Here is a 12,725-nt window from a genome sequence, read left to right as displayed (position 1 = left end):
GTCCTCAGCCCACACTGAAGAGCTGTGGCTCCAATATTAACAGAACCCCAAAGCCAGCTCACATGAATGCTGTGCAAACAAAAGTTACGTGAGTAAGCAGCTAGTGGCTTTATTTTCAAGGCTAAATACAGCAGAGCTAAAAACTTCCTATTTTTAGCTTTATTTCTTAGGAAAACACAACATCTATGTCCTGCTGTCTGCTTGTCTCTCCTCCCAAACAACTTTTGACCTCACTAGCAATTTCAGCCAAATCTGACTGCATGCAAGACTTGGCAATATTACAGTCTTACACATTCTATAAAAAGGGACGGTTGTACAGTGCAAACATCTGGGCAGTGCCCCCACCCCAGGAAGGGCAAGGAAAATTTGGCTGCTGCCCTCCCCACAGGGGCAGGGCTGGCTGACCACAATGTCGGGCTGCAGGAGGACACTGGAGGGGAGATGGTCAGCACTGTCTGAAGAAATCAAGTGTTATAGCATGGAGGTGGGATCACTGAGCTGCGGGACAGTTTGAGGGTGATCAGAGGGAGGAAGGATTAGGGTAGTTAGTGAGGAACTGGAGATAGGAGGGCAAGAAGAAAGTGGGACTGTGGAATGGATCTAGGATCTGATTGTGGAAGGGAAGGGCTGTGGGACACCAATCCATAGGAAATGAGACTTCATTAGCATCACTGCTTACAGGATGACAGGTCTGAAAACGAAAAGAGATGAGATTTTTCCTGCCATTTCCCCATACCCATAAGGACAGAGGATCAATGCCTTTTAACATCTGCTCTGATCAAAGTTAGTGCCTCACTTGCACAGCTGCAATCTGCAAAGCATTCTGGGACACAGTTTGCATGAAAAACGTTTCTGCAAAATAAGGTCTTAATTGGGTCTGTGCAGAGAGCTCCCCACAACCCTCTGTAGCTCTGTACTGGTCTCAGGCTCACCACAGGGATCCAAGGGCAGCACCAGGCTCTGAAGTTGTGCTTTGTTGCTGTCTGAGCAAACAGTTAAGATGATGAACCTGAAAGACAAGCACAGGTCAGGGAATATAAAACAAGGGACAAAGAAACCATTCTTACCTTATAGATCTTTCCCTCTTCAGTACCAACGAGAAACAAATAGTCTATCTTTTTGTGAAAATCAAACGATGTCCCGCAGCCTGTTAGCAGAAGAAAGGTCTATCAGACAGAAAATAGGTTCGTCTGGCCAGCACACGCTCCCTGCCTATGGTACATACACACTGCCAGCATTTTCAAAAGTGATTTATTAGACAGAAGCTCCCCCCAAAATCAGAGCCACCCCTTCTGCAAGCACTTTCCAATCTGTGCCTGTCCCCAAGACCTGTAATTTGAAAAGCCAACAAAGAGGTGGGGAAAAAGGGAATTAGAAGAACTAGAAGGGAACTGGAAGAACAGATTGGCACAGGATTCACTTCAGTAAGAATTTAAAATGCCTGGTGCAAATGTCAGAGTTGTGAGGACCAGGCCTACGTTCTATTGGGGAAGAACAGATTTTTTCTGTTTATTTAGTACGCACAAAAATACAGTTTCTCACACATAAAAGGGCCCAGAGAGGAAACACCACATCATAATTCCATGTGCCCTTTCCATCTTTAGCTCAGAAGCCATTTAGCAGGCTCACTTCAGTAAAGTCAATAGAAAAGGATGTGATTTGGGGAAAAAATATATCTTCTGCCAGGCATAGAGGGTCCTCTTGACTTCAAAAGCTCTGAACTGTGCAATATCGTGACCTGTGTTTAAAATGGGTGTCAACTACAAGGGAATGCAACCCTTTGACTTTTCTTGGCTTCTGCTCCTGAGGCAGATGCAACATCATCCAAGAAAGCCAACTCACATGGTGGCAAAAGAGAAGTTCAGCAGGATCCTCGAGCAGAAGAAGGGATGTCTGCTGAGTGTCAGAGCAACCTGGAGCTGTTGACCAGCAGGGACACCCACAGCAATCGTCAGAGGAGAAACAGGAACAAGCAGACAAGGCTCAGAAGCGCATAGTTACAGAGAAATTTCTGCAAAGGCTGCTGTCTTAAACGTTATGTCTTAAACGTTAACAAAATGTAGCCCTCAAAGGAATTGTTAAGGTCGTTTCAACCCTGCAATACTGTCTGCATTTTTAACATTTAGATAGATTATTAAATATTCAAGACAAGACTTTGAAAATCCATTTCCCAGCAACACTAACAAATAATCCCAAAGCCTCTGGGAGTTCCGCAGTGTACTGCGGTAGCTGGTCTCTTGCAACCTCAGTGGCAACGCAAACCTCACCAACAAATTCTTCAGCAGTTATTAGCCTAGAAACACAGCGATCCTTAAATGCAGAGCAAATGCCTTCTCCAAACACATGCCAAAGCTTCACAGCCAAAAGCAGGTGCAGTAGGATGATTAGGGGATTCCTCAAGGCTCTGTGTGTAGTCCAGAACCTCCAGAGCTGACTCATCCCATCCTGTCTCAGAAACAGGATGGTCAGGCTGAGGGGATTTGGCCTAGAATGACTGTACTCTCTCTACCTTGTACAGAGGGAGCCTAACACAGTAGCTCAGAATAGATGTGTTTTTAGAGGGATGAGGCACATCCCATCACTGGCTGGATAAACTCTGCACCCAGGAGAGGGCAAAGGTTGCTTTTAATCTTGATTTGGACGGTCCAGATCAGTGTCTGGCAGAAAGAACAAACCTGACTTAGTTTTGACAAATACAGGTAATGCCTGTGCCTTGTCCGTGTTGGGATATCCCAGTAAACCAGATGTTTTTTGAATTAATGTTCACCTTTGTCTGCAAGTAAACACAAGATGTAACCAGCAAACCTTGACATAATTACTGGCCCTTGCTCCAGACAGATTTTGCCCTACTACATGATGAAAGCAAGGACATGTAACCTTTCTTTAGCTCCTTTCCATCTCAACACCCCACCACCAATTTAGTTCCCCAGAATGACTGATTAGAGGCTTTATGTCAGTAATTAATCAGCATGGCAAGGACTTGGGCTCCTACCAAGCGTTTGCAGCTGCAGCCCCTCTGGCCCCTGCATCGCCGTTCCCTCCACTGACAGCTTGATGATATCTGTATGAACCAGCTCATTCTGCAGGCAGAGGAGATTCCATATGAATAACAGGCTTTACAGCAACAATACAGAGACATTCAGTACTCTGAAATGGCAAATTTTATGGAGGAATTTTAAAAAGCTGTCCAAAAGTTTCTTAATGTTTCATGCTTGCAGTTGGCAACATGCTAATATGCTGTTTTACTTAAAACCTCCAGGAAACCAGTGCTTTGGTTCACTGGTACTGAGAGCCACTGGTACAGCACTCAGGGACATGCAACTGACCTGGAAAGCTCTGGGTTTTGGGGTCAACATTTTCGAGTCGAAGCAGACACTGTCAGCTTAAATTATTGTGTTCAGTGAAATCACTCTGCGTGGTTTAAAATGGGAATTGTGTATTATCATGGAGCTAACTAAAACCCACGCTGAGGGACAGTAACCTACCACCTTGCCAGTCTTTGCTTCTTGTTAGATTAACTTCCTGTTATCCCCAGAGCAGCCTCAGTTCCCAATACTCAGCACCTCATGGGCTCTGAGATTCAAGTAACAGCAACAACAACTAGCATGCAGCTATCCCAAAGGGAAAGTGCCCAGTGTTGCTGTTATCAGCAGAGCTCTAAAGAACTCTCATTGCAGGCCATGACACTGATGTGTGAGGTGCTGTATGAACATAGGGCCAAAAGGCTGTGTCCCAAAGAGCTAACAGTTGAGGTGAGAGAAAGAAGACAGAAGAAAATAGACACAATGTGGGTGAGTATGAGGAAAAGAAGAGAGGGTGAAGATCCATTCTTAGACTAGCTTTGGGAATTAAAATACGACAGCAGAATGGAGTTGGCTGTGAATATAAGAATACCCTGGGGCTGATAAAAAGAACAAAGAACTAAAGATTAAATTAGTGAGCAGTGTGGGCTGAGGACTGGATGTTTTCACGAATCTGCAGATTTCCCACTGGAGCACCATGAGAACAAAACATAACATCCTAGCTCAGTGAATCAAGCTTTAGTTGGAGCTTCTCTAAGCCCAGGGCAGGACTCAGGTGGAAAAAGAGATTTTGACTGGCAAAGTCAGTCCCAGGAACTGCATGTTAGGGAGAAGTCCTTGTGAGCATCTGTTCAGCACTGCAATTCAGAGAGGACTGAATTCTGTAAGGTATTTATTGTATTTGGGGCAGGACAAATTTACAGAAGGTTCAAGAAAGGTCAAAACCCATAAAATAACATACTTCTTTCTCACTAACTTGTATTGCCACACACCCACGTGCCCTAGCCTATTGAAGGGAGTAACTGTTCTCGGAGAGAGCAGTAAGAAGCAAAGCAGACTCCTGCAGCCTGCAGAGTCCTACCTTCTTTTAGTGACTCTTCTTGCAGCATGTGGGTTACATCAAGTCAGATTCAGTAGGTAAAATCCTAATGAAAGGGCCATATAGGCTGCTGTATGTATGCAAGAATTGGAAAGAACAGCGTCCAGAGCATCCAGGAAAGGAGCATATTCCACATGCCACTTGCTGCTCATCCAAATGAGAGTGCTGGTGGGCTGCTGGGAGTGCAGGCAGGACACGCTGAGCAGCCTCTTGCCTCTGCTCAAGCTTCCCGGTTTGCCTGCTTTCCAGAGAGCATCTGCCATGTCCAAGGCATGGCTGGTGGCCACACGAGTCTGGTCTGAGGAGCAGCTTTGGAGCTGCCTGCAGCTGATTATGTTAATATACCCAATGTGTCTAACAGAGGTCAGATGCATGATCCGAGCAGGACTAGAGACGTTCACAGTTACTCTCTGTTCTGGCAGAAAGGCAAACTGCATGAGACCTCTTCTCTAAGCACACACCTTTCTGCAGCCTTTCTCTGAAGACTCCTGGCACCTCCACCTGGTCGAGGCCCCTGCAGACAATTCCTGCAGCCTCTTGCCTTCACAAAGGGTCTTACTGGTGCAGACTTACCAGCTGTGCCACTTTCATTTTGTACCCCACTTCACAGTCTGGAAAATGCATCAGTTCCTGGGGTTGTTTGTCACCAGAGTCACTCACATATTCCTCTGGGTAAACAGATTGTTGACAGCTTGGCCTTCCAGGAATACTGAGCAATAATATGTTACTTCTGCCTAACAATTGATAGGCACTTCATAAGCATTAGTGAATTAGGCCTTGCAGCTGTCTGTTTCCCTTTGGTTGTTATTAGCCCCAAGTGACGAAGGAGGACCAGAGCTGTTCAGTAATTTAGCTCTAGGTCACATAGGTAGGGTGAGCTACAGTTACTAATTTAGCCTGCAATTGCTGAGGATCAGCATGAGAAGCAGTGCCAGGCTTGTATCCCACCTGATTCCTCGATGTGGCTCTGAGAGCACCCCTTTTGATAGGCAACATGTGAACCCAAGGTGGAACAGTAGACTCATCCAGCTGCAGAAGTCCTGCATCCTACCTCACTGTTTTACACCTTCATGATGACCCAAAACCAAGACAATATGACAGCCTAAGCACACACAGCTCACCTGCTGTCTCATGAAGTTTGTACAAAGAGATTGTGTCCAATGCTAACAGAGATAACTGCTACGACCAGGACAGATTAATTGTCCCTAGCTGACATTTGACAACTCTTCTATCCAAATTTTGAATGTGACTTGTCAAATATCCAGCTGGAAGTAAGAATGAATTTATTCACTTTTTGCTCTCAGCTTTGGAAGTGTCAAACAGCTATCAGTGTTTGAGGAAGCTTTACTTCTGGATAGTCCTGTCAAAAAGATTAACAAAGCTCTTTTTCATTTATTCCCTATTTGCACTATGGATTTGAAGAATAGAAGACCTCTGGAGTCTCTTCAATTTTATTCTAAATAAAACCCAGAGACAGCTCTTTTGTAAAAGTGGAATTCTAGCAGATTGTCAGTTTCTCCTTGCTGGGTACAAAACCACAAATCGTAACAAAATGCCTTTTTTCATTCTGTGTCTTGCTTTCCCTGTCGAATCTCTGTCTGAAAAAACAAACCAGACAGCACCTAGAACTTTTTCCACCCCTGCCTGTTGTGTACATAACAGTTCTGGAAATTTCAGAGGTAACTTTGCCTCAAAAAAATCTTAAAACAGTGCTTTTCACATGATTGTGGCCAAGTTTATAGAAGTGTAAGGAATAAATAAAAATTACATTGTGCTAAGCAGATGCGAGTCTTAGAAATCACACCAAGAATATTTAAGTAGGTAAACCTACATACTCATGGGATAGAAAAAACCCAACTTATACCATAGGAACATAGAATCATAGAATCATTTTGGTTGGAAGAGACCCTCAAGATCATCGAGTACACTGTCACTAAGTCATGTCTCCCAGAACACAGTTAAGCACGAGATGAATCACAGAAATGTTGCAAAAGACCCTCTATCTGGTGAGTTGCCATCAGAGTCCATCTGCAGATTCTTAGGTTGCGCCAATTGTGGCATTTATTGGAAATGAGAGGCTTAACCTAGTGTTTCTTGCCTCCTGATGGGAGTTGGCTGAGCACACCTGGCTCAGCTAATAGGTGTAACCTGTCAGGTCACCTTAACTGGACGTGTGTAGCTGTAGGTGTGTATTACCCACTTTGACATAAATCTTTAGGGCATTTCTATATGGCGGATAAAACAGGAGCTGAGTGCTGGGACAATGTTAGCCTGTCCCTGTCTGGGGAGCTCTGAGAGGTCTTTTAGGAGAAGGACTTAGGACATACTTGCAGGAGGGATTTTTGTATCTAAAGCTGCAACCTGGAGGAATTTAGAAAGAAGAACTTAATAATCAATGCCATCTGCATGTGTCTACCATGTTTATGAGAAGAAGCTCCCACTCCTGAAGAGAATATGAGACTAAGATTTACATATAATGTTAGACATGAATCCCTGCCCACAGCAGCAAGATGTAAAATTTTCAGAATGGAAAAGCCTTGAGTATTTTGGTATAACAGGTTGAAAAAATGAGCACCCTAGGATGTCAAGAAGTTTGTTTGCTTGCTGGGGAATAACAGGACAGCTATTTCAAACTCATATTTAAGGCAATTAAATTATTTTTTAAGTAAAAGATTTCAAAATCTTCAAAATGTAAAATCGAACAGCTAACAGAAAATACAGGTATTGAGATTCAGAGGAATAAATCTAGGGGTCATTTAGAGACACTCAGTGTGAAGTTTCTATCAATGCACATACTCCAATAGAAAAAGTGATCAAAGGCCAGGCATGTAAACAAGTTAACAGAGCTTGTCTTGTGTGTGAGGTGGCCATGTCATGGCAGGGGGAAACCCTCTACCTGTCTGATTGCATGTTGCCATCCCAATGAAAATGTGAGCTTAGTCTGCGCTACTTTGGCCACAAAAGGAGAAATCTGCACCTTCCCTCTCCCATTTTGAATTGCAGTTTGTAGGGGACCATTCTGGGAGTGAGAGTCTTGAAGCTGGCAAAGAAAGAAGATCATTCTGCTCTGGCTTTGGGTAACTCTCCTGTGACAAGGAAAGTTTCAGAGTAAGCACCAGTCTTGAATCCCTGCAGCTGCAAAGCAGGAAAATTATCTCTCATATCTCCATGGGGTGCTGCAGGTGCAGTCAGGATGAAGGTTAAGTCCTGAGCTGAGTAGGCTGGTTCTGCTCATTTCAAAGTTTAACATGGAGCCCCAGACCCAGCTGTGACTGCACCTGTAATGTTTTGCTACCACTTCTTTTCAAACCTGGCTCATTATAAATAAAAATAAAACCAACGCATGATGAATTTTGGAGGCAATTAGTTATAATTTGACTGGGAAAAGGAATTGCCACTCACTGTTTACCTTAACTAAAGTCCATGAAACAATCCGCCCATCCGAGGAGACGGAGAAGAAGTTCAAATTGTTGTCCATGTCATCCTTCTGCCATTTGACCTTAAAACAAGAAGACAGTCCCAGTCAGCACAGGGCACTCAGCATTAGCAGGACAGAGTCCTATGCACTCAGCAGGTTCTTCTGAAATCCATCCTAAAGAGCAGCTGTTTTCCACCCCAGAGGCCTGATGCTGGTGCACAGGATGTATGAACACAGTCCCACAGGCAGTTTCAGAAGTTCCCCCAGCACTTCCATCATTCACTTTCCTGCAGGGATGCTCCAGAGAGGAGTCAAAGCGCCACACATGGGGACTCTGCACCCACCCATGGCCACGTCCCCGAGCAGTGACAGGGGCTTTGCCATCAAGGATGGGCCTTGCGAGGTGTCTGAGATGCACAGCGCTCTGGACTACAGCAGAACACCATCCCAGAGAACTCTGAGACATCTCCAAACAACACCTGCAGTGCGGCAGAAAGGTCCCAAAGACACTGTACATCACTGCACATCACAGTACATCACTGACCCTGCACAAACTAGCCCTTTCCCATTTGGATAATTACTCCAAGTACCATGCCATATGGCCACCCTTCAGACAGACAACCTCAAATTATTAATAGTTTTCTGTGCCTATGTGGGGTGCAGAAGAGCCCTTGCAGGCAACGTGTGACATGGGTCCTTGGGGCACTTCTGTTTCAAGGAGATGAAAACGTCTCCATTAAAATTGAAATCCTCCCTACACCTCCAGAGTATCTGTCTGCCTGGTAAGGAGATTTGCCTTTTGACTGTGACAGCTCAGCAGGAGAGATGAGAACTCAGATAAATGGCTTACAGTTTAGAAGAGACGTTTTAGTTAGACCAAAAGCATTAAGAATGCTCGATTTTCAGATCTGGGAATTCAATCAGACTGAAGGGAAAAGGATGACTTGTCACTGGGCCCGTCAGCACACACTCCTGTGGGCATCTCTCAGTTCAGGATGGGGACAAACACTTCAGCAGGTTCTGCTGAGGTTTTCAAAGGTATATCTGTTCTTGTCCAAGAAGTGCAGCACATACATTTCCCTAAACATCACCCTGTAAACATGACAAATGGGCATGATTATCCTAGAGCATTCCAAATGCTATATCTGTGACCAGCTATTTATCTGGTACCTATTCCGGAAAACAAGCAGCATTCTCAATACTTTAATTACACAGATTGGGTATTCTGATGATACTTCCTTGAGAAAAAACTGTGTTAATTCTGCTTTGTAAAATTTTTTATACTGTGAAGTTCTGTGCAGCATGAAAATTCAGCAAGAGACTCATCAAAGAGTAATTAATCTTCTGGTGAACAGGTTTCCCACCTAGAACACACTATTCTGAGGAAAGAAAAACAAAACGTAAAAGGAATCCCCCTAAGAATACATCAAAATGTCCACAAGATGCAACTGAAAAGTTTCAAGTGATATATACTTTTGAACATCCTTGCACAGGAGAAAGTGTAAGTCTCTAAGTGGAACCACTTCTGCTATCTGGTATTAAAGGAATGGCATAATTCAATATGGCCCAGAATAAAATGGCTAACAATAAAAAGACAGGTTCAACGGCTCATGTGGAGAACAGTGATTTCCAAGGCTGGATATCATGCACGAAATGTGCTGGGCATATCTATTCCTGGAACATCTCCCTGGGATCATGAGCTGCTGCTGACAATGATGGTCACCAGCAGCTGCTGCAGATGAAGGGGCTGGTGTAATGAGGAGTTTTAATTCAAAAAGAGAAACAAAGAGTTCAAGGGAACAGGTTACAAACACATGCCAAACTAATCTCGTACTGGGCACAGAAAAAGGGTCATGTTTCAAATCAGAGTTTTTTAAAATGCCACCCTAAAAGTCTCTGACAATGAGGTGCTTTTATTTGCATGTCAAACACAGCTCTCCTCTAACTCATGTTCTTCCTCTTCAGTCTGTTTTCCCAAATACTTGGGAAAAACAGTCACACTTCCCAACTGATTTTGCTTGAGACAGGGGAAGCTATTTCTCAAGACAATATCTCCTATGAAAACCCTGTGCAAAGGTTTTGCCATTTAAACCTGGGAGCAGTTAGCACAAGTGGCTCAGATATCCTCTACTGGGACAGAACCACATTGCACAAAAAGGGGCTTTCCAGTATCTGAAACCCACAGCCTGAACCCAGCAATGCCCTGAGCTACACGTGGAAGGGAAATTCAGGTGACACATTCCTGTGCTGCACTCAGCGTAGGTCTGAGCCATCCTGAAGTCTAAAGCCACCATCCAGGTTACCCACACAATGCACATACTTGGATTGGAGCTGGTCCAGACCCTCTTTGACTGAAAAGTCCCAGCTTGACCCCTATCAGAGTATATGTCCTAGTGAGTTCTACTCCAGCTGTCAGGTACAGCTGAGTTCCCAGCTGAGTTCCCAGCGCTACTCTTGCCAAGTACAGTGCAGACAATTTGCATCCAAGCTAGAGCCAAATGACAGCCCAGCACACCAGTGGAAAATGCATGGATGAAGGCTGACCAGCTGGAGTCCACCTCAATCACCCTGTGCAGATGCAGCTCCAGAGTCCTCAAGTCTACACTAACACAACATGCTGCAGAAACCTCCTCTGGAGGTGACCAACAACTTTGGTGCTACCATGAGCTCATGAGTTTGTTTGCTCAAGCCAATTCATTTCAGCATTCCCTGAGCGATTTTCCCCAGGGTTTACTCATTCCAAATACCCCTTCCTTGATGGAGATCTATTCAAGTGTTCTACTATTGGTACTCAGGTGTCACAACTACTTTTCTTCATCTGTTACACAGACAGGTGCAGTCATCAGCCCCAGAAACAAGTAGGTTGATTTACTTGGGGTACTCTTGCTCCTACATTGAAAGCAGTTAACAGTACCTGAGTTAGGTACATATTGTAGAGAGCTTGAACACAGACACTCAAAGGCATCAAGATCTGCCCTCAGATGACTATCAGCAGCTCTCAGTGACATTAGCTTGAATTTCAGAAAACAGAAATTGGTACTTAATATTTTCCATTTCCCTTCAACACCTCTGACCCCTTAATAGTATTTGTGATCTTTTTTCTCCTGATTTCTAAATCCCATGAACTCTTATTACAGCAATTAGCCTTCGTGATACTGCAATCAAATTGGTCATCTGCTCAGAACTGGCCTTTTCTCTGCTCCCAAAGGTCTGTGAATGTGGCACAACCCCCTGTCATTAGCAGTATCCGTGCTGTGTGGAGTGGGGCATTTGACAAGAGAGCCAGGCACTTGTGTGCGTAGGGATAAGAAGTTAATTCTTTCCTCAGGCGTGTGACAGTCAACACAGGATTTTGGCTGCATGAGACAATTTACAGCAAAAGTTCAATTATGATACAGTAAGACTAAAGAACCACATGGGAAAGGAAAGTGTGAGTAAACAGCAGAAAGGAGCAAGTAAACACAGAGCAGCAAGTCATTTGCTGTGCCTGACCATGATTGGACCTGCAATAAAATCAAGGATCCGCTGCTATTTTTTCAGTGTGATCTTTAACCTGACTATTTTTGCAGTGCAAAATAGCGTGCTATAGTCATTGCTGCTAGAACAGCCTACCAATTTTTAATTTTCATTTCTTAAAGCCCGTTCATTTATAAAGAAGTTGAGATTGATCAAACCCCTATTTTTTTCATAGAAAAATAAAGATTAAAGCCTGCATATTCACTGCTATGTACAACAGACTAGCAGGGCAACAGTCCGTTTATTCCTAGCAGGGGAATACTATCATCTTTGTCTATGGCAGCTGGTAATGGCTCCTGTCCAGCAGGAGATTAGACCATTTATCCAATCTAATTTGAAAATTCCCCTGTTTCTGATGTCATTCCTACAAAAGAAATAATGCTTGATCAGTTTTCATGGCACAGAGGCTGTTAGTCACTCGCACTGACAAAATACAACTGCTCAAAATCACCCTGGCCGTGAGGCTGACTCGAGCGCTTTGCAAGCAGCCACAGGCAGGATCTGCCTTTCTTGTGACACCTCCTATTGCAAACACAAATCTCTCCGAGTGGCCCCTGGCTTGCCAAAGCTCAGCTGCGGGGTGCCACATGCAACACATGTACATTGACTGCCAAGCAATTCGTTCCTTTCCTAATAACTGCCCTCCAAGGAGCCCTTTGACAGCACTGGAGTACCATGGCCCTGCTATGTGAAATGAGAGGGTTCTGCTCATTCAATACCTGAAACTAAAAAAGAATAAAGACTGACACAGGTAGTGAAGAGGAAAGACAAAGGCATTATCAAATCCCCAGGCCATCCCTACAGGAACCGGCCAAGTAAGACATGCTCAGATCACTCCAGCAAGCAAACAGTTCCCTGTGCTGCAGAGGAAAGTTCCTGCCAATACAACCCAGGGACAAACGCTGTCCAGTACCAGTCTGGCAATCAGTACAGTCCTAAGCAAATCCATCATGGCAATGCAGGGTTTGGAGTGACATGAAGTGGGTACCTGTTCTGCTCAGGGGCAGGATCAGACATGCTCCTACCACTGGTGACAATTCATCTAGGCTGTTCTCACATGCCTCCAACAACAGGAACTCAACAGCCTCCCTGTAGATACGTCAGTGCTTAATTGACCTTATACAGGAGATCTCCTTTACCGCAAGTCAACCTAGTTACTCCTTGCCATCTCCCCAATGGACACAGAGAACAATGGCTGATTCCCCATTTTATAACAGTCTTCAAATGAGCATGAAAAGCCTGCTGTGTCACTGCTCCTCTCTGTTCCTAGCCAAACAAAACCAGCTGCTTCAGCTGTTGCTTCCAGGTCTTGCTCTCCAAGCCCTTACCGTTCTTCTTCTTCCCCTTCAGCCTTTCTCTCCAGCTGCGAACACATGGTACAGGGCCACCC

At 44.5% G+C, this 12,725-nt stretch overlaps 1 protein-coding gene across 1 annotated transcript in view; it reads right to left on the bottom strand.

Moving 5' to 3' along the window:
- DNAI1 (dynein axonemal intermediate chain 1) overlaps positions 1-12,725 on the bottom strand; it is a 152,393-nt gene that overhangs the window by 54,183 nt on the left and 85,485 nt on the right. The window contains exons 14-16 of the mRNA XM_065047044.1: positions 7,811-7,900; positions 2,993-3,080; positions 1,068-1,147 (exon numbers count right to left, since the gene is read on the bottom strand). Of these exons, the coding sequence (XP_064903116.1) occupies positions 1,068-1,147; positions 2,993-3,080; positions 7,811-7,900 (258 nt within the window). The remainder of the gene's footprint in view (positions 1-1,067; positions 1,148-2,992; positions 3,081-7,810; positions 7,901-12,725) is intronic.

Source organism: Columba livia, chromosome Z, assembly GCF_036013475.1.
Source record: "Columba livia isolate bColLiv1 breed racing homer chromosome Z, bColLiv1.pat.W.v2, whole genome shotgun sequence".
In the NCBI taxonomy this organism is placed as follows: domain Eukaryota; kingdom Metazoa; phylum Chordata; class Aves; order Columbiformes; family Columbidae; genus Columba; species Columba livia.
This window is presented reverse-complemented; position numbering and strand designations above follow the sequence as displayed.